Source organism: Solenopsis invicta, chromosome 2 (genome assembly GCF_016802725.1).
Source record: "Solenopsis invicta isolate M01_SB chromosome 2, UNIL_Sinv_3.0, whole genome shotgun sequence".
Classification (NCBI taxonomy): domain Eukaryota; kingdom Metazoa; phylum Arthropoda; class Insecta; order Hymenoptera; family Formicidae; genus Solenopsis; species Solenopsis invicta.
Window position 1 is genome coordinate 15,594,508 of NC_052665.1, and position 21,046 is coordinate 15,615,553.

Genomic DNA, 21,046 nt, shown 5'->3' on the forward strand with positions numbered 1-21,046 from the left:
TCGATGATGCAAGAATAAATTTGCTCCGACCGACGTTCGTCAATCTTGAGCACATAAATTATCGGACACATACACAATCGTTTTACGTAAATTTTGTAAATTCTTGTGTACCGCTTAAGGAGTAGGAAAAATAATAATTAGGAGGCATAACTTATATTTATTACAAACGATTATTTTTACAGTCTAAGCAGTATCGGCGTGTCACATTTATAACACGTGGACCGTCGTATCTGAGAATATATCCTTACGCGACTGCGCGTAATAACTTAGCTCGAAGAGCCGCGTTGAAACTTGGCACCGCATTCCTGGCGTGATGCCTCATAAATTACGCTACAAACTACTCTCATTCGAAAAAAATAACCGAATATACATACATGACGGTAATGGATATGTAATAAATGTATATCGTCCAAAAACATAGACAGTAAGTCGACGGTAGATAATTATACGACTACTCTTAACAAAATATAAAATATAACATTAAATGTAATTTGTAATACTAACGTCGACATTGGTAAGCACGATCTTTTCCCTTTCGTTAAACAGAATTCCAAATGCTCTTACAAAAAGAAGAGAGCTACTAATCTTCTTTCTTTTACCTCCTATCTTATAAAATGTCGCGATATAAAAATGAAGAGGATCTGAGTTGGTCGCTCGAAAGAAAAAAAAACACGTGTAATGTATGATAATTAAATCAATTTTTATTTCGTAGCAACATCTCGCCCGATAATGAGAATACTAACATCATTTGAAATCGTTGATATTCATTGGATTTTTTTTTTTTTTTTTTCATTCTCTCGAAATTCGACTAAACATTAAAATCGGTAAAACGGCGTTTCTCCCGTGCTTTCGCACGGGCGCGTTACAAGTGTCTATATTTTTTTTTGTAGTCAAAAACATTTATACGAATAACACTGTTGAGCATACTACCTACGTTTATAGCGCAGTTTGTCAGAGGATCGCGAGATGCATCCATGAAGATCCTATTTTGGCAATGTCTTACACATTCACGTTTCGTAATTTTGATCTCCCTGCACGTTTTCGTGCGCATTTTCTAAATTTGGATAAAAGAATTTTAATCCTCGCCTTTTCGCCAATATGCGTCGCAGTATGCTCGCTAGCACATGGATTCGGAAATAGAATATACATGTACACACACACACACATATGATTAAGCGGAAATTTATATAAATAAATGTCAATGTGTGTAATTTATATTCCTTTGGTATCGGACATTTTTGTTAATTAATTCGGGGCAACGCAGAATACAACGTACTTGATGCTAACTCTATCCCGCACCAAGTATTATTCATTTTTCTTCGCGGACCCATCCTTCGCCGGGTGATCCTTAACAGCTACCTGATTCTTACTCTCCGCCAGTTGCGCCTCCATCTCACCGGAGAAGCCGAACTCGTTCACTCGGGTGTGGTCGGTCTTGTATATCCATCTTTGGTACAAAAATATAAAGAAAACAATATCGTCGCGGAAGCAGCCGATCCTGTACAGCGTCGGCATCTTTATCACAAATGCAAAGATATCGTCGATGAACGTGTTTAGGAATTTATACGACAGCATGCGCCACGGGAGGTGCGCGACACTCTTCAATTTGTAGTTGATGAACAGTTGTGGCGTCATCATGATGAATCCAAAGGTCAACAGAAATCCATACAGCATGCTGAGAATCCAGGAGTACCATCCCTTGTGCTCCAAGTACATTAGAGAATAAATCGCGTATCCACCGAGCAGAGGGTACAGTGCCCACGAGAGGTACTTGAAGGCAAGCCTGTCGTACTCCTTCGTCGAAGACTCCACGTACGAGCCCTTGTCTTGGAATGATATCTTCGGAAAAATCCCGAGTACTTTCACTTCCCTATTGACGTTAATGTCTATAACTTTGTTGATCTTCCACACTTCGATACAGAGACCTATCATGCAGCTGATGCGCACGACCGTGTTCGTCTCGTTGTCGAGAACGTAAAGGAGTACGACGAGAGACTGAAATACATTGAAGAATACGGAGCGTACCGATAAACCTTCTAAGGATTTTCGATTGTTCCAGAATTGAATGTCTGAAAGGCAGAAAAGAGTTTCTCAGATTGCAGTTGTGTGATATGAACGAGAGATAAGTTTCTGTTATTTGAATAGAGATGTGCGAATCAATGTTTTTGATCCTAAATCGAATTAAATCAAAATTTTTACTTGAATCAAACCTTTAAAACAACTTTTAATTAATAACATAATTATTGTTCGGTTGAAAATTAACATATAGGTAATAAAAAATTTCTGTTGAAATTCAAATCACAAAGATTTAAATGCGACCCTTACCTGATCCGATTCAATTTCATTCATATTTGAATAATTCGCACATCTCTAATTATTTTTCAGAGATGGTTTTTAGAGCTTACCATTTTTAAATGCTAAAAATTCAAACACGCTATGCAAGATTGATACAACTATAGTTAATCCTAGTAAATATGGATTTGTTTCGAGTAAAGTTTCCTTCAGGGTATCTTGATCATTATCATCGTCGTCGGATGCCTCTCCTGTATGAATAACGATAACAGATGAAAAAGTTTATTAACCACGCAATTCTCCACGTGGCAAAGATTCACATCCTAATTTTTTTACTATATGTCAAACGTAACACAAACCCATAAACGATGATGTCCACTTATTTCTAACGGACTGAGCTGCGTATATCTGCCACTTGAATAATGAGAGCGGCTGATAAGTCAATCTCAGCTCCAATTGCTCTACGGTATCGTTTAACGGTTGATAGTCTCGCTGCATGTTCCAAAAATCATTCATATATAGTATTGGTTTGTAAGCATTTCCACCAGGTAAAAAATGTATATCTACGAGAAGAGCAACACAATGAAGTATTTCCAGTATACAGGTCTCTCTCTATGCATATAACACAAGTATATTTGTATACTTACATTCATCTAATGGCTGCGGTACTTGACCATACACCCAGTTGGTTTCATCAAACACTAAATTAACAGTTAAATTTGGATGCCAGTGTGAAACATATTCCTGATCCATTAATTCAGCTTTCTGGAAGAATTTATATGTCTAGTATACATAATTTAAGCAGAAAAAACTCCATTTTTTTATTAGGAGTCTTGGTGCTTAATATTATTTCTATGTCAAGTTTTAAATACATTTTTTAATTTTACAAAATGTGACTTAAAAAATCATAAACTGAAATTAAAATTAATATTTTAAATTAAATCGAGTAACAATTTTGATGTTGCTAGTATCTTAAAGTGCTGTGGAAAATTTATTGCAAAAAGTATAACTAGAAATCTGAAATTCCCTCTATTCTGTAACGAGTGTCTTATCAATTTGACTATTGAGACATATGGTAATATTTTTTGCAATAATCAAAATAGATGGGTAAAAGATTTTCCATTAGCTATTATAAGTATTAATGCATATGTTTAAAATTATAAATAAAGTCCCTACTTGGTCAATGGCTGGAGTAAATATTCTGGTTCATTAAAATCCTATAAAAATTATATAAGATATACGCACCTCCATCTCTTCCTTACTGGCTGTGCTCTCGCCAGTTAGCAAGTTGTGCCTCTTTTGATATCTGATCTTCTTGAACTTGTTCAACATTTTTTTCGAGTACGACACATAGTCGCCGGCGTATACGCCCTTGCCAGCCTTCGGATTCGGCGACTTTCCAGCTTTCGTAATGTATATGTGCAGGTAGATCGAGCCATTTTGCTTTAATCGCTCGGATGGAACAAACGTGTGCTCGAGCACCCTGGACCCATCTCGATTCGGTCCGCCGTACCAATCACCGTAAACCAAACCCTCTTCGAACCAAATCAGAGATCGCGGATCGTCAAACCTTTTGAAGTTCTCGGATTCCGACAAATAAACACTAAGGTCAAATAACGTTCCATTCGAAAAAATATTTACAGCTTGTAGGCGCGTGTCGCCAGTGGCGTTGGGAGACTTGGGATTATTATCAGAGCGTCTAAAGAGGCTACTAATAAAATAAATTATAAGGGCTCGTATGATCAATGATTTTGTTATGGCGAAGAACGACTCTAGGCGCGACTGTTGTGCCGGTTGTGCCTTCTGCCTCTGCTCATTATTCTCCGCGTTTGCCTGTAAAAAAAAAAAAAACACACATTCGAATTACAATAGAACCTCAACGGTTCTTCGCTCGCACGATGTAAAATCGTGGCATAATTTTGGATAAAAATTTACATCGTTATTAAATAAGCTTCGATATTCACGATTGTATCTAATTGTGCGGTATCATGCGACCTTTCATTAAAAAGGGAAGAAAAAACTTATGTATAATTTAAAGAGTTGTATCAGTGCATGCAGACTCGACTGGTCTTCATTCTCGAGGCACCTCCTTGCGCAGCAGACGTGAAAATGGAAATAACAACAAATGTAATGTGACAAATTAACATACGTCTGTTTCGTCGTTATTCTGTTCGGTTCTCGGAACCAGTTCACCGTTGGGCTGATTGCTATCCATGTTTTCAGCAACATCTACTTCCGCGTTGTCACGATGATCGTTTCCAGTAACCATTTTTCTCTATCAGGGTCCCGTGAGTTTTCTTTGACCATAAACAAAAGAAATAGCAGAGATTGGCACAATCACGCGCGTGCATCATGCATATGCGCGAGCCTGTGAATGGCTGCGGTCCATTTGATGGCTAGAGATGCTTTGAAGCATTTGATTAACCAATCGGAACAAAGAATTTTACAAATTGACCAATCAAAGAATGCTTCGAAGCATTTCTAGCGTCAAGTGGACGGTAGCACCGACGAGAGACTATTAAAGACCACTAACCTTACGGGAGTTGTGTGACTGTTAAATTTTTAATGATAAACTGACAATACAGTACTAATTTTATAAATTATTGTTATTCTAAAGTTTCATAGATATACTTATGTATTTGTAACCCGAAAATTCTCGATTTTTATTAAAAATTGCAGTTTTGATGTTAACATCAAAGTTTGATTATCGACAGAGATAATAACTGATCAAAAAGAATTACAATTTTGAAGCAATATACAATGATGTTATTAAATATAAGTATGCATACTTGCTTATGAAGTATTTGTATTATAAAAAAATCAAGATTTTAATAATGTATTACTCAAATATTTGTATTAACAATCATATAGTCGATAACGTCATTGCTCTTCAATTACCGCCGGGCCCCTGGGCCTCAGTGACGATCCTGAAAATTTACCTAGGGTTGACGGTCTTTAATAGTCTCTCGTCAGTGTCCAAATGCATTTGCGGCAAACGTATTGGAACACGTTGGAATATATTAGAGCACGCGAACAAACCTGAAGTTATCGTACCCGACGAGTAGAATTTTCGAACGCAGCGCCATGTGCGGGCGTTATCGTTTTTTAATTTTACTTTTTTTTATCAATCTCGCGTGCGCGCAGCCGCTACATGAAAGCGAACCCAATTTGCGCTGAATCTGACAGATTTCCCGCGTACTGTGTTGCGGGTATAAACATTTTCGTATTGGATTCGAAGGAGCATTATCTTAGAATTTTGTTCATGTCAGTACAAAATGAATGTAACACGTGCCATTCAACGACGGGAGAGAGGCTACGGTAATTACATACGAACGCGTACGTCTTACGAGAGATTTAAACGACGGTTTTCCGTTTATGTTCGGACGCAGGTTATCCGGTTTTGTAATAACTGTAGTCAGTCGGATTGATTTTATTAACTTTAATCGCTATCAAATCATTGCGATCGAATGTTATTATTTTAATAATTATCTAATTATTACACGAACATCCTGTGTTGGCTTTTACGACATTTATTTATTAAATTGATTTACCTTTTCAGAGCCTTTCTCATTTTAATAAATGTTTTACAGCTGCAAAATGTAATTATAACAGTGCAATTGAAAAGAATTGGAACAGTGCTAGATAGCTTGTTTCTGCAAATAATTTTTATACAATTTTAATGATAAACTACTTAAAACGATACATTGTGTATTTGTAGATGATTAAAGTATTATTAATTTGTTATTGCATTTACTGCAATAATCTAAATAAAATAAAGTTTATAATGAATTAAATTTGAAAATAAATAAACTTTATTAAATTTTTTATTATTTACTGTAATTATAATGATACATTTGATGTCTTCTGTAGGAATGGTATATGATTATGATTTTGCACTTTATCGCCTGAAGTGCTACTATGAGGATGTATACCATGGGATAAGTCCAAATGTAAACACAGATGATTATAATCCCCGGCCACCAGTGTTTGCATGTCGTTTCTGTACTGCGCCAGGATACGAGGAGGTTCTCGCCCTGGCTAATGAAGATGGGAAAGTCGCCTTTCAAGACACTAGGAAGAAGTATGAAAACAATGCACCATTGGAAGGAACACAGGTTGCTATCTCAATTGTCATTTAACTTTAGCAAGCTTCTCAGGTGGACATATAGAAATACTAATGCAAAATGCATTGTATTCTTCAAGGCGCACTTTAACGCAATCTTTGACATTGCCTGGATGCCAGGAGAGATGAAGCTGGTCACAGCATCGGGAGATCATATGGCACGCTTGTGGGACGTTGCCAGGCTTGATATGAAACAAATTAATAACTTTGGCGCACATACGAGAAGTGTAAAAACAGCGGTGTTCCGTGATGAAGACAGAGGTATCTAGATATCGCGCGAAACTACAGTTGTATTTCTTAAAAACAATAGCCAGCACATTCATCTTTCATATGAAAGATAAAAAAATATTGATTCTTTTTTTTACTTTTTCATAATTTAACTTTTTACGATTGTTTCCGAATATGCATAAAGAATTTAATTGTTACTTGTAATTAGTGTTAAGTAAAATTTAATCAATTTAATAATTACAATTAAAAATTTAGTTGATTTGAAATCTTAGGCGTTAATCGATTAAATTTTTATTTATAATAAAATGAATTGATTAAAATAATTGTGATTAATTCAATTGATTAATTTAAAATAATTATTGCTGATTACAAAAATTAATCGTTAATTTTAGTCACTGATTTATAGCATTAATTGATACCTGAATAGCATTGGTTAATATAATAATTTATAATGCTCATAAAATTTATTAATATAATTTTTCAATATTAAAAATCATTGATTAACGATTATTTTTTTTAATCAACGATGTTTTAATAATCGATTAAACACATTGTTTTATCATTAATTGATTTTAATTGATTAGTTAAGCGAAAATTTGATCAATTATACAAAATTATTTGACAATTTCATTGTTTACTTTAATCATGACTATATGTATATTTTTAAAATTTTTAATCGATTATTTTAGTTAACAAATTAATCGAATAATGTTCAACGCTACTTGTAATACACTAAGTAATGAAAAAATTTTGGAATCTTAAAATTGAAGCTGTATTTGCAACGGGTGCGAGAGACGGTTGCATCATGATATGGGATATCAGAGCTAATCATAACTGTCAGCCTAGGCCAGATAATTGTATTGCCAATGCACATAGCACGAGTAGCACAGGCAATACGAAACGGAGGTCATACACTCAAGCATCGCGAGCGCAAAGTATTACAGGTTTAGTGTTTCAAGATGATTTTACGCTAATCTCGTGCGCTGCAGGCGATGGGTAAGATTGTCTCTCTGTACTTATGTACCACGCGTTAGCGAAGGAATTTAATGCATTTCTCGTCTTTTCAGATTATTAAAAGTATGGGACTTGCGCAAAAATTACACCGTCCACAAGAAAGAGCCGATAGCCAAGCATCTAATGAATTACTCCGGGAATAGTACCAAGAACGGTTTCTCCTCGCTGTTAATATGCCCAGCTAGGATTACATTGTACGCCAGCTGTATGGATGACGTTATATATGCTTATAATGTATCTTCATATAATCGTAAACCGGGTAAATATCTTCTTTTAAGAAGTGAAATAAATTGATATATTCAATTTTTTTTTCAATTTTATTGAAGTAGAATTATACGCAAAAATTCTTTGTGACAGTGGCCAAGTATTATGGACATGAGAATCGTACGTTCTATGTGAAGACATGTTTGAGTTCCGACGGTCGTTATCTTGCCAGTGGATCGGGCGATGAACTTGCGTATATTTGGAACACTAACAAACCAGGCACGTCACTAATTAAGCTTTCCGGTCACACGGACGAAGTGACTTGCATCGCGTGGTGCAGCGTAGGCGAAACTAAGGTTTCATTTCTAATGTTTATTAATATAAATAAAATAGGTGGATTATAATCTAGATATTTATAGGGAAGTTGGTATCTAATCTTATTTTTAATCCTGAGAATCATTTCAGATCGTGACTTGCTCCGACGATGCTTGCCATAAAATATGGAGAATCGGAGTCGAGGATCTAGCAGAAGACTACAGGGAATCTATAATACGCGGTCGAGCTGAAGTCGTAGACAAATTAGAAAAAATGAAAATACAAGAAACTACCCCAAGTACTCGAAACTCGAATGGTTATCAAGACATTACGCCAAGCTCGGACGAACACAAGGAATCTGTCCTTTCTTCAGGTAAGAATAAAACATTGCTGTTGTAAATAAATGAAAGATAAATTTAATATAAATCATAGCTTAAAAAAGTTTTAGAGATTGTAGAACGATTTTCTTTCTTCAACTTTTTAAATTTGTATATAAATTCTGCATTATTTTTAGCAAAGAAATTTTTTTTATTCCACAGTTGAGACTCCTGAGTCTAGTAGTAGTATGGAAGATTATAATGGAAATAAACACCATTCTGCCAAACGTAGTTACCTGCAAATGTCAAGATCTGAGGGAAAATTCAAATGTATTTTATCACCTATTTATGAAAACCATAAGACGACTGCAAAACGAATTCATATAGAAAATCGTGGCATGCGAAGATTATTCGGTTCGAGCAACGAAATACCTAGTACGAGTAGAGATTACAATTCGGACGAACCCAGTACGAGCCAGTCCATGAGTGAAGAAGTTTTTTCGCCTACATTAAACCTGCCAAATTTCGTGATGGATGGTACAGCGCCGCATTTACTTGAAATATCACCGCAAAAGTACAAAGAGAATGTCGATTGGTTAACGAAAATTAGGAAGGAGAGATACAATCAAAAGAAGGCGGCGTCGAGCAGTCCAAAAACTCAATCGACACCTGGCCGACGATTCAACAGATCCCGCTCGACCGAACCCCAAAAAGTAACAAAACCAACAAAAAGTGTTTCCTTATTAGACTTTTTTAAGCCATCCAATGCCATTGGTAAAGATAGCAAAAAGGATCTGCCTTCGAATAGTGATAATTTACCATCATCGAGTACATCTTGAAAATAGTAGAATTCGATAATTTACAAATTATGGATATTCATGAATTGAATCTAGAAATTTTTTTCGGTTTCAGTTTTTTTATTTCATATAATATGAAAGCAGAGGATCTTAGAAGATTCTGTTTGCCAATATTGTAAAATAACTGAAACTTGGATTTTCCTTCGGATAATGGTGGGGTTTATCATCAAAACGAATACATTTTTAAAAACAGTACATGCTGAATTTAGTAATTTACGAATGATGGACACTCGCGAATTAAATTTAAAATTTTTTTCGGTTTTAGTTTTAATTATAAAAGCAAAGACTCTCGAATCCCGGTCACTAATTTTATAAAATAACTGAAACTAACTCCTGATATAACGCGTTTGATGAAAAGACTGGTTTATAAAATGCTAAGAGCTTTTACGCTACTGTACAAAATAGAAACATGAAAGAAGATATTAAATCTTAGCATTACTCGCAATAACATATCTTGCGTAATTTTCAAGAGTAACGTTTAAGGCGATTTAATTATAAGTTGTAGATAAATATGATCTGACAAATTTTTAATGAGCTTTGTATTAGACATTACATTAGTGCATGAATGTATTATACACAAATTAACGACCGTTATAGTTGAAATATTTTTTGTACCCAGTAATAAATTATTTTTTTATGGAAAAGATATATATTAAATAATTTTTTATATAATATTTGGTTCAACGTCTGTTTCATCATACCTTTTCTATTCATTTTTAGGCAATCTAAAGATTATAATGATATGAGTATCAAATGCTGTAAAGTAATTTTGAATTGTTTTTAAGTATCATTAACTATTTGCCTCAGGGCAGAAAATTGTTATAAACTGTGGGAGTAATCTTATTTGAACTGGTTTCAACTCGTATTCTTCGCGATCAATGTAAAACATTCGATCGTCATTCGTCTGAAATAAAATCAAGAACACATTGAAATTTCTAAAGATTAGTAACTGGCTATAAATTAATTAAATTTTTTAATATTCCAAGATCTGTATATGAAATATTTTATCAATATTTAATTAATATTACTAGTTCATTAAGATTTCATAAGAGAAAAGACTTACTGTTTCAGGATGTAATTCAATATCCCTTGCATCTAATGTTAAATTTCCCGGTAGTTCATTGTCACTTTCTTGTTTCCACCCTTTCTCAACAAATGTAGCATAACTAACATTTTCTGGACCTTGATATATAAAATTGAATACACTTTAAATTTCAGTTATATTTGTAAAATTCAAGTAATATAGATTTATAAAATACTATTATTACCTAGAGTTACTTTTAATGAAGGCGCTGATTGAACCCGCATATTTTCGGTCTTTACACACAGCTCCGTTGTTGAAATAGGCATCTCGTGAAATATGCCACAATCTTCATTCACTACTTTACTATAATCGACGTGTGCGTGATTATCTGAAATTGTATGCCCTATATCAAAACTTTTATCGATTAAAATTAGATGTATAAGATGCTGTTAAAACATTTCTTCTAAATATCTTTTTCTTGCTCTAATAGAAAGCCTTTGAATTTCTTTAAATATTTTATTCATATTAGATATCGTTTTGATTTTAATCCTGTAAGCAAATAGTTAATTTCAAATTTCACAAGAATTTCTTTACCATAAACAAATGTTTGCCCCTTTGGTAAAAATGCATGCCACCATCTTCTATTCGAATTCATAGATTGATTGTGAAAAAAATCTTTGTAACAACGTGAACATCCCTTGCAAGGATTCGTATATTTCATTACCACATTACAGTTCCAGTTCAAATCTGATTTGTAACCACTGAACACATAAGCCACATATCTGTTTGCATTCAAATATAGAAAATATAAGACTGTACAGGCAAAAATGCGAGAAATATCATTTAAATAAAGAAATGTTTACTTGCGTAAAGCACCCCAGTACCAATATTTGTCAATGCGTGCGTGCGTATCGCTCCAGGCTCCCCATTCTATGCCTGTGACAGCATAAACTGGCTTTATAGGGTTTTCTGGATCATTCTTAAATAAAAATTTCCATTTCAATGCAATTTGACCTGTGCTAAATAGATTAATGGAGAGAAAGATGCAAGATTACATACGCTCAATAATTTTATTTCAATGGCGTCTATTGATTTGAGATTATTCTTAATGACTGCCATTGTTGCATCAATCATGCAGCGTACGTCAATTAAATCCTTGTAGTCTTGATAAAACATACTTGCAATAGTATTTGTGCTTCCCAATGGTAAAATGCCAATGGGGCATTGTCTAACTGAATAAAGATTATGTTCGTACTTCCGCATCAAACCAGTTACAACATCTGACAAGGTACCGTCGCCTCCTGCCACAATAATAGCATCAGTAGGTGTTTCCAGATTCATTATTACATTACGTGCGTGGCTTCCCGATTGCGTGTCAATAATGGTTACCGAGATGCCAGCCAGGTGCAACAGAGGCTCACAGTACTTCTGAAATAATTTCTTAGCTTTTCTAGAAAGAGAAAACAAAATAATTAGCTTTGCATTCTAGCATTGAAGTTCTCTCGCGACACAACCTTTTCTTGGCAGCTGGATTTAAAATAACTGTCATATGACGAGGCTTGATGTTTGTAGGACAAGAGGCATCTCCGTACTTGGCCACGTCCTCACAACATTGGCGCATTAATTGTTCTGCACTAAGTATGAAACAAAAATTAATGACATAAAAAATACCGTATTTAAATTTAAAGCATCTGTATATAAAAACGATATATTATCTACTAAAGAATGTACAGATTTACAGTCGTAAGAGAGCTTAGATATAAAATATTATGCGGGAATATAAATTTGAAAGGAAGAGTTTGAGGTTATGTCCTCCATGATTACTCACTCGTATACTTGTTTGCCATACGAAACTCCGTACGAGAAAGCCGCAGTGCCCACTACGGATTTCTTCCAGTTATTCCGTATCGTTTTCAGCACAGCCAGCACCTTAGCCATCATCAATTAAAGTATCAAAACCATTTGGAGTCCGACCACCCTCACCGTTATCCGGATAATTTTGGATTTACAATTCTCGATTTGCTCGTACTTTATCACTCTTTTCTCGTGAGCTAGTTTAATTCCCTAAATTTTTTAATTTTTTAAATTCACGTTATATAATTGCTTATGTTATTTTTATTCTACGTTTAATTTCTACGAGACGTAGAAAAATTATACCACTCGGCACTCTTGCCGACTCACGAGTGCTTTTGAATTTTGTATCGAATCGCATGTTCGTCAAGTATACCAACACAACAAATACAGGAACTTGGAAAGTGTTTGCACTTATAAGTTAGGGATAATTTTTAAATGTTTCAGTTTATAATTTATAAATTAAATTGACTGATTAGGTTAATCAAAATTGGTGAGACCAAGCCATATTTTTTGAAAATAAATTTTCAGAATATTTACAAATAATTGGCATTTGTGCTGACGGCTGATCCCTTAGGGAATTTATTCTGTCGGGAATAACCTGACATTAGAGATATATCCCTATTTCTCATTTCGCCGCGTGTGCTGCTGGTACCGTCGTACCATCGAGAACGACGAGAACCCTCCCTTTCAAACAAATCAAGATGTCGAAGAGAGGTAAGTTTGTGTTGCTAGGCTCAAAATCCGAGAAAATCGGTGCCGGAACGACGCCATCGGTCCCGCGCGTAAGGACGGGAGGATGGAGACTCGTTCCGCACACGCGACGAGACGAGACGTTACCTTATTATTTAAAGCACACACGAAAGAAAGAATGAAAGTAGGAGACCTTTCCTTGCCGCTATTTCAATGTGTTATTTGTTGTTTTCTAAGGACGTGGTGGATCGGCTGGAGCCAAGTTCAGGATATCTCTGGGTTTACCAGTAGGTGCAGTCATCAATTGCGCCGATAATACTGGTGAGTATGAAGAAAAAAAAGGAAGCACCTTCTGCATGATACCTAACCTTAAAGGGCACTGTATAACTCACGAACGAATAGAGCACATGGTTATCGTTTTTCAAATAATTTTTATGATTATTCTGTTTTCTGTTGATTGTCTACACGCTAAACTAGGTCCATTAGAGAGCTAAAAATTCTAATTTAAGAAACTCAGTTCTAACGTTTATAATTAACACTATAGTTTTATAAACGTCCAATATGAAAAGTATCTTAATCGCAACACTAGCTCCTATTTGGACTGTATTCCAAAATTCACTATTAGCACTGAAAATTTATAGTGTATATAATATAAAAAGATTTTTAGTGTTAGTAGTGAATTTTTTAACACAATTTTAGTATTATTTGTATAACAGTTTTTTTCTTTTTCTGAATGTTTATACAATTATATTTTATAATGGAAATGAAAGATTTGATAGAGTTACATTTTAATTTCATAGATACTGAACTGTGTAATTGATTTGTTGAGATTATATTTGTTATAAAATTACTGATTACATGTGATTTATATGTGATCATAAATCTCGAGTTGATATTACGTTTGTTGTGCAATAAATTTTTTAAGCATATTTATTGGGTATAGGATAGAAAATTTATCAAGAATTTCTCTATTCTGCAGATCAATATGCTTAAAAAACTTGTGTGACAAATAAACTCTTAGATATAATTTTCAATTGGATTGGATATGTATTTTTTATATTTGATCTCAATGATGATGTATTTCTCTGTAACGACACTGCTGTTCTTTTAGGTGCCAAGAACCTGTATGTCATCGCAGTGCAGGGAATCAAGGGTCGGTTGAACCGTCTGCCAGCGGCGGGTTCCGGCGACATGATTGTTGCCACCGTGAAAAAGGGAAAGCCTGAACTTAGGAAAAAGGGTGAATTAACTACTCTCATGCCTTCTTCGTTTTTTTTCTTTAACTTTTTTTTTTTTAAAGATTATGAATGAACGTGTGTGTATCGTTACAGTGATGCCTGCGGTGGTGATACGGCAACGGAAACCATTTCGCAGGAAGGACGGGACGTTTATATATTTTGAGGACAACGCCGGCGTGATCGTCAATAATAAGGGTGAAATGAAGGGATCGGCTATCACGGGACCTGTTGCGAAAGAGTGCGCAGATTTATGGCCAAGGATCGCATCCAACGCCAGCAGCATCGCGTAATTCACATCCTGTATAAATATATTGCCCTTTACAAAATAAATTCAAAAATAAATACATGTTTGCGCGTTTGATGTCCATTTTAAATAAATACGCGTCACGTACACGTGCGCGCACGCATACATGTATATTCAGAATCCATACCATAAAAGAAATCCTAAAATTTTGTAATTACGCTTACGTTATGAATTTTTATGTATTTCGTAAGTAACTTACGATTTAAAATTAAGATGTATTCTTTTTAAATGGAAAATTTTAAAAAATTCTTAAGTAAAACCTAGCATTTTTGTTCTTCATAGTCGAATTTTTCATTTTTAAATAGAAAATATTGATTAAATTCATTAAATCATTGAGATTAACATTCTAATTTCATAAAGCGTTATATTTTTCTCAATATAAATGAGCTTTAATTTTAATTTATAATTTATTCTTTTATCATTTTCCATTTTAAAAATTTTTAAAAAAAGGATAAGTTATACCAATATTAAAGTTAATTTACATTGATAAAATAAACAATAGAAGATTAATCGTAGTTTTGTCAGCTGTATTCTTTCTTTTGATTGGCGACACAAGCCCGTGTTTTGAATGGTCGAAGCTATATTCGTGCATGCGTAACGTAGAAACTTTTCACATGGCGACCAATCAGTGGCCTCCTCGCCGACAGTGGAGCCAATTCGCACGCAGCTGATTGGTCTTGTCAAGATTTTTCGCATGCGTCGTCCGTCGGCTTCATCTCAATTAAAACTCGAGAGAAGTCGCGCCATTGCATCAATTGCATTCGTTGCATCAGTGGCAATCGAAACTGCGACTGGTGAGTGCGTTTACTTTCTTGTTGTGTATCGGTGTTGCATTCGTATATACTCGTTATAGGCATTAGGAGTTTAGAACGGATTGCGGCCATCTCGCGCGTTCTGTGACAGAATTTCTGTCCAGCGAAAGTCTCGAGGTGAGTAGATTGTCCCGTCGAGTAGATATCGTCTGTGTCCCGTTCAAGCTCGTCGAGAACTTGCGTACTCTGCGCGGACGACGACGAGAGGACAACTCGACGACGAAACTCTACATACATAACCGATATACGCACTGCGTTACGTTCGTCGCTGGCCATTTTAGCTTATAATTTCGCTAAAAAGAAGGGGCAGGGAAAAGAGGGTCGGAATGCGAATGACAAATTTATGTAATGCGCGTTGATCGTATCGCTGTCGTGAGTCTGAACTCGCTCGATTAACGTCAGCGACACGAGAGAGATGGAAGATGCTTTTTTTTCCAACGTTTCTCCTACCCCGTCAAATGATGGGGTCACAAGTCGTTGAGATTTTTAATAGATTATACTTTGATATAATCTGCTGCAAGATATACGTATAATAACAATAATAATCATAATAATAATAATACACAATCTGTAAATCATAATTTATATTTTTATGGACAATAAAATTAAGAAGAAAGTGTACAAGAGAGAGAGATAGAAATATATTCATCAATGACATTAATTCATATATAAGAATGCAATTGACTTGTGCTCTCAGTATTTAACTGTAGAAACAATATTCTATTAGCATTATAAGGCTTATAACTGCAAGATGGATTGCTGGGAACAGGGACGAACAAGTCAAAGTTTTATGTATTTTATAATATTCATGCATTTCGTTGACTAACTTTATACATTATTGTGCCACGTAACTGTCTATACATTATATGCTATAGAGCTGAATCAATTCAATGATAATTATCAGTCTCTTTGTTTTGATAAAAATTTTTTGAATATTTCCAAGTGTTACATAGAGTTAAAAAGTGAGTTCAACACTGATTTATTTTTTATTGAGATAAATGTGTTATTGTCATATCATTTGTATAGCTTCTGATTCTTGAATGATAAGTTGTTCATTTAGTTAAAGGAGAGTCTTTTCAATAGATATTGATTTCAGATAAATGATAATGTCTACATTCAACAGACAAAGCACATCAGTGAATGCTTTGTAATTCTTTGTTACGATTGATTTCCTTATTTAAATCCAGTGAGAAGAATTAAACGTGAGAACCTCTGCTAATCTGTTGAACGTAGGCAGTTTCCCATTTTCTGATTTATTATAATTTGCTTGATTGTATACACTGTATATAGACTTTGTTTATTAATACTTTAATTTATGTAAATACTGCAATATATAACAAAAATTGATTATTGTATCAATTGTTTTTCAGATTAATTTTGGATATGTTGCTGATGCTGCTGCAAGTCTTACTTGATTGAAGGAATGATTGTTTGTAGTCGGGATAAACAAAAAGAACATATCTGAAAATAAAATGGACTCTGAAAGTAAAACTCACGACGCCAGTGATGATATCGAGATGAAACTTTCTGATACCAAGAATTCTGACAGTGAGGAGTCTAGGAAGGTGCAGTTAAGTTCTTCAGAAGATCCAAGCGTTTTGAAGAATGCAGATAATTCTAATGTCACATCCGGAAGCAGTGTTACTTTAAAAGACACTAGTCATGTAATTGAACTTGATGATAATCTCGCTTGTGGAACTATGCAAAGTGAACAAGTGAATGAACCTATGGAGCTCTCCACAGAGGATGAGGTTAAGATAACGACTGATAAATATGAGACGCATGATGTGTTGAAAGAAATCTCGAATGTCACCAGTTTTAATACAGTTGATTTATCAGAGGCAACTACCTCACAAGACAATAGTCCGTCTTCTTCTTACACCAACGAAGCAAACGCATTGCATTCGGATCAGAATAAAGTCAAAAGAAGTATCTCAAAGGGTCAAGGACATATTGGTAGTGGCACGTCGTTAGACAAATCGGACGATAGCTCGGACGAGGATTCGAGTAAGCGGCAGAAATTGAATAGAAGTATCCTCAACATCAGTACTGGAAATGACGATACAGTGACGTTTCAAAAAAACAAATCAAAAGCAAAACAACGAAATTATCGAAAGAGGCGAAATATAACGAGTGATAATGAAGACAGCTCTGGAAATATCTTATCTAACGAGACAACAAGAGAAGCTACTATCCCTGACGCGGATGAAGGTAATTGTTTGTTTTGTCACATATAAAATTTTAGTAACAATATCTTTTTGCTATTTATAATTTTGTAATTATACTTAAGAAATCTTATTTTGAATAATATATCAATAAAATAATTATTTATAAATTATATACATGAAAATGATGATTATTATAATTTCAGAAAATGTTGCATCTGCCAGTACTAGAGGCGAGTCAGCCCAGAATGACGTATCAAACAGAAGTTCAGGAACTCGCAGAGCAAGATCAGAAACACCTAATGACGAATCTGACCGATACAAGGATGAGAGAGGTATATTATACTTTTGTATATTTATGCAATTTGTTTGATTAGATGTAGAGAGGTCTGAGTTTTGGTCAGGTGACTCGAATGAATGGAGAGGTGCTAACGAGGATGAATGGGACGAAGAAGAAGATGATGATGATGAGGATGAAGAGATACCTTACTGCCTAAAGATAGAAAAGCCGCCTCCTAATTGGCGTGTTGTACCGGAAGTGCTAAATCGTCAAATAGGTAGCAATCCGTTATTTCAAAGAAGATTCTATGGTTCTTTACATGCAGTAGAGCGGCTCGAGCTTATGTATCATCTTACCGAGCATCAGGTAAATTATTTATTTTACATAAATGCTACATTGAGTTATACAAGATTTCTTATTGTGATCGTTAAGATATTCTTCATTATTTATTGATAATTATTGACATTCAATTATTATAGGGTTGCGTAAATGCCTTAAATTTCAATCAAAAAGGAAATTTATTAGCGAGTGCCTCTGATGATTTAGCAGTTGTTATTTGGGATTGGGCTAGAGGAAAAAAGCGCCATTGGTTTATGAGTGGTCATACAAGCAATATGTTTCAAGTATATATTTATAATTAACACATTACGATTGGAATATTCTGTAGTTATTTTGATATTATTGTATTCTCTTGCTAATAAATTTTTCTAAATTATATGCAATTATTTTAGGCCAAGTGGTTACCGTTAGATATGGAATATCTTATGGTCACTTGTGCTAGAGATGGTCAAGTTCGTTTATTGGATCTTAAACACGACACATCAAAGAAATTGGCATCGCATCGGGGACCATCACACAAATTGGCTGTGCATCCTGAGACACCTCATGTCGTTTTTTCTGCTGGAGAGGATGCAAGAGTATTCTCTATAGATATTCGAGAGAGCAAACCAAATAAGTAAGTCATCGTGATTATTAAAAAACTTAAATATATATTAAATATGTATTTATATTTTTTATCTTTTGTGTCTATAACCCACAACACATTTACATATGTATAATATTTTTTTGTGTATAAGATATATATAGATGGGCTTTATTTACACAGGTTACTTGTAGTAAAGGAAGGTTCGTCAGAGGTGCAACTGTTCAGTATACATTCTAATCCTTTTAATAGTAACGAATTTTGTGTGGGTGGCCGTTCCCATTATGTGAGGGTGTACGATCGGCGAAAAGTTGCAACGCCGCTATATAAATTATGTCCTGATCATCTGGTATGTCATAATCTTATTATTGAAAAGTTTACCAATATTTAAAGCAATAGAACAGTAGTTCTTTTTTGTACATATGTTTAATTTTTCATATGTAATTTTTAAGACAGGGAATAAACATGCGCATGTTACATGCGCTGTATATAATCATAATGGAACAGAAATTCTTGCGTCGTATAATGACGAGGACATATACCTATTTGATAGATTAATGTCGTCACGTGTAGATTACGCTCATAGATATCAGGGCCATAGGAATAGTGCAACTGGTACGTTATTCATAAAATGAAAACATTATTGCATTGTACAATATATCAATTATAAATATTTTTAGTTCTTAGGCTTTTTGTGCATTTCAATAGAAAAAACATTTAATAACAGAGTTGAGTGGACTTTGTAATTAATTTTTATGCTAATAGATTTCTTTTCAGAAATCTCTGTACATCTTTTTTGAAATTTACCAGTATAATTAGAAAGTAATGGTTTAAATAATTTGTTAATATTTAATATCGTTGTTTGTGATTGCAGTAAAGGGAGTTAATTTCTTCGGACCTAACAGTGAATATGTTATATCTGGATCCGATTGCGGCAATATTTTTATTTGGGATAAAAATACAGAAGCTGTTGTACAGTGGATGGCAGGGGATAAGCAGGGAGTTGTAAGATTTTCCACTTCTTAAATCTGATGAGTAAATTTTTCTTTTTTGCAACGTAGGGGAGAGAAAATGGTAATTTATTAAAATTGTAGGTAAATTGCTTAGAAGGACACCCGCATATTCCCATTCTTGCAACAAGTGGATTGGATTATGATGTTAAAATATGGGTGCCTTCGTGCGGAGAACCTCCTACGATGAAATCATTCGCGAATGTATGTATAGACAGATCATTTCTGTATCTCTTTTCTTTTTTTTCCTTTTACTTATCATGTTTTTTGTCTACATTTCTCTTTTTGTTTTAAATCATATCGTGTAATGTTTCGATAAAACAGTTGAATACAATAAATTAATCGCATATTGTATGACTTACGTATTTTTTTTTTTTTCAAAAGTGCGTCAAATCCAACGCGAGGAATAGGAAGCAAGAAAATGTGCCTGATACCTTCGATGGCCAATTACTTTGGATTTTACTGAGACATATTCGTCACAGAGAGAGAGTACGTGTAAGTAATACATATTGTAGATGCTTTAATTGATATTACAAATTAATTATTCCATTGTTGTGGTTTTTTTTTTAGAATCTTTATACGCGTTATGGACTTGAAGACCCAAATCGAGATGAAGATGATGATGATGATTATCACTTCGAAGACTCTTCGATGGACAGTTCGTCCGATGACAGTGATAATCAATCGGAAGGCGACGACGTTAGAAGAATACAATGCCCTCCATCTTAAAGTTGTTGCTTAACATTTGATATTATGATAAGAGTTATGTATAGCGTTCAAGGCATTCATATTAGTCATTTCAATTATAATGAATTTTACTAGATTAATATGTCAATAGTGGTCAATAGCTTTACATAGCGGAGTGTATAGGGGAGACCGAACTGCAACGTATCAAGAGAACTCCGCATTCTAGTTGCAATTGATCTTTTTTATCAGCTGGAAATAATCGGTAGTGTGAACTACATAAGTAGTTTACAATTGTATTGTAATTTTTGAATATATACGTTGAACGGACATAAAGACTTTACATTTTGATAAGATGTATGTTAATGGCAGAAAGGGAGAGAGAGAGAGGGAGGACATAGTAATATTTTATAAATAAGCAAACACAATTATAAAAATGGAGAAAACGTATAAAAGGGGTCACAAATTAAGCTGGAAAAAAATGAAATGGAAAACGATGGATTTGATTAAATTTGCAGGGAAGGTTTAGGGTAAAAAAAGAAAATAAAGATGCTGATTAATAATTTAATGTTGATTAATAATTTCTATAAGGTTGTATTAATGAGTTTTTTTGTTATCACTGATTGGAAACAATATTTGCTAGAGTTGTCACATATTTACAAAGAGTTCCCTAAATTATTCGAAATAATAGACCCACAAACTGCAGTTGAATC

General features: G+C 34.4%; 5 protein-coding genes across 8 annotated transcripts; 3 read left to right on the plus strand and 2 right to left on the minus strand.

Moving 5' to 3' along the window:
- Nucleotides 1-137: 137 nt before the first annotated feature.
- Nucleotides 138-4,603, minus strand: LOC105197473 (cleft lip and palate transmembrane protein 1 homolog). Its single transcript, XM_011163854.3, has 6 exons — nucleotides 4,442-4,603; nucleotides 3,538-4,125; nucleotides 2,940-3,057; nucleotides 2,652-2,855; nucleotides 2,406-2,543; nucleotides 138-2,069 (listed from the first exon to the last, which is right to left on the minus strand). The coding sequence occupies exons 1-6, from the start codon at nucleotides 4,559-4,561 to the stop codon at nucleotides 1,306-1,308; spliced, it is 1,932 nt and encodes a 643-aa protein (XP_011162156.1). The 5' UTR covers nucleotides 4,562-4,603; the 3' UTR covers nucleotides 138-1,305.
- A 708-nt stretch (nucleotides 4,604-5,311) lies between these two features.
- LOC105197474 (protein lethal(2)denticleless) lies at nucleotides 5,312-9,996 on the plus strand. 2 transcript variants are annotated; one of them, XM_011163855.3, is made up of 8 exons: nucleotides 5,312-5,628; nucleotides 6,163-6,407; nucleotides 6,496-6,676; nucleotides 7,414-7,639; nucleotides 7,711-7,916; nucleotides 8,015-8,217; nucleotides 8,327-8,549; nucleotides 8,716-9,996. In XM_011163855.3, exons 1-8 carry the CDS (start codon nucleotides 5,568-5,570, stop codon nucleotides 9,330-9,332), a joined length of 1,962 nt encoding a protein of 653 aa, XP_011162157.1. In that variant the 5' UTR covers nucleotides 5,312-5,567; the 3' UTR covers nucleotides 9,333-9,996. The 2 variants fall into 2 exon arrangements, with proteins under 2 accessions (XP_011162157.1, XP_011162158.1); XM_011163856.3 differs by having other exon boundaries at nucleotides 5,312-5,610.
- LOC105197476 (acylglycerol kinase, mitochondrial) lies at nucleotides 9,861-12,580 on the minus strand. The gene is made up of 8 exons (XM_011163857.3): nucleotides 12,203-12,580; nucleotides 11,889-12,008; nucleotides 11,434-11,824; nucleotides 11,238-11,353; nucleotides 10,969-11,156; nucleotides 10,619-10,762; nucleotides 10,414-10,532; nucleotides 9,861-10,254 (listed from the first exon to the last, which is right to left on the minus strand). The coding sequence occupies exons 1-8, from the start codon at nucleotides 12,313-12,315 to the stop codon at nucleotides 10,141-10,143; spliced, it is 1,305 nt and encodes a 434-aa protein (XP_011162159.2). The 5' UTR covers nucleotides 12,316-12,580; the 3' UTR covers nucleotides 9,861-10,140.
- A 246-nt stretch (nucleotides 12,581-12,826) lies between these two features.
- On the plus strand, nucleotides 12,827-14,565 carry LOC105197477 (60S ribosomal protein L23). The gene is made up of 4 exons (XM_011163858.3): nucleotides 12,827-12,942; nucleotides 13,156-13,239; nucleotides 14,030-14,158; nucleotides 14,250-14,565. Exons 1-4 carry the CDS (start codon nucleotides 12,930-12,932, stop codon nucleotides 14,444-14,446), a joined length of 423 nt encoding a protein of 140 aa, XP_011162160.1. The 5' UTR covers nucleotides 12,827-12,929; the 3' UTR covers nucleotides 14,447-14,565.
- A 544-nt stretch (nucleotides 14,566-15,109) lies between these two features.
- LOC105197478 (DDB1- and CUL4-associated factor 8) lies at nucleotides 15,110-20,805 on the plus strand. 3 transcript variants are annotated; one of them, XM_026131237.2, is made up of 13 exons: nucleotides 15,192-15,254; nucleotides 15,314-15,389; nucleotides 16,643-17,483; nucleotides 17,644-17,772; nucleotides 17,842-18,083; nucleotides 18,197-18,340; nucleotides 18,449-18,672; nucleotides 18,823-18,988; nucleotides 19,092-19,254; nucleotides 19,514-19,644; nucleotides 19,734-19,853; nucleotides 20,034-20,144; nucleotides 20,220-20,727. In XM_026131237.2, exons 3-13 carry the CDS (start codon nucleotides 16,745-16,747, stop codon nucleotides 20,376-20,378), a joined length of 2,328 nt encoding a protein of 775 aa, XP_025987022.1. In that variant the 5' UTR covers nucleotides 15,192-15,254; nucleotides 15,314-15,389; nucleotides 16,643-16,744; the 3' UTR covers nucleotides 20,379-20,727. The 3 variants fall into 3 exon arrangements, with proteins under 3 accessions (XP_011162163.1, XP_025987022.1, XP_011162164.1); XM_011163861.3 differs by lacking the exon at nucleotides 15,314-15,389 and having other exon boundaries at nucleotides 15,110-15,254; XM_011163862.3 differs by having other exon boundaries at nucleotides 15,240-15,389; nucleotides 20,034-20,138; nucleotides 20,220-20,805.
- The last annotated feature ends 241 nt before the right edge of the window (nucleotides 20,806-21,046 follow it).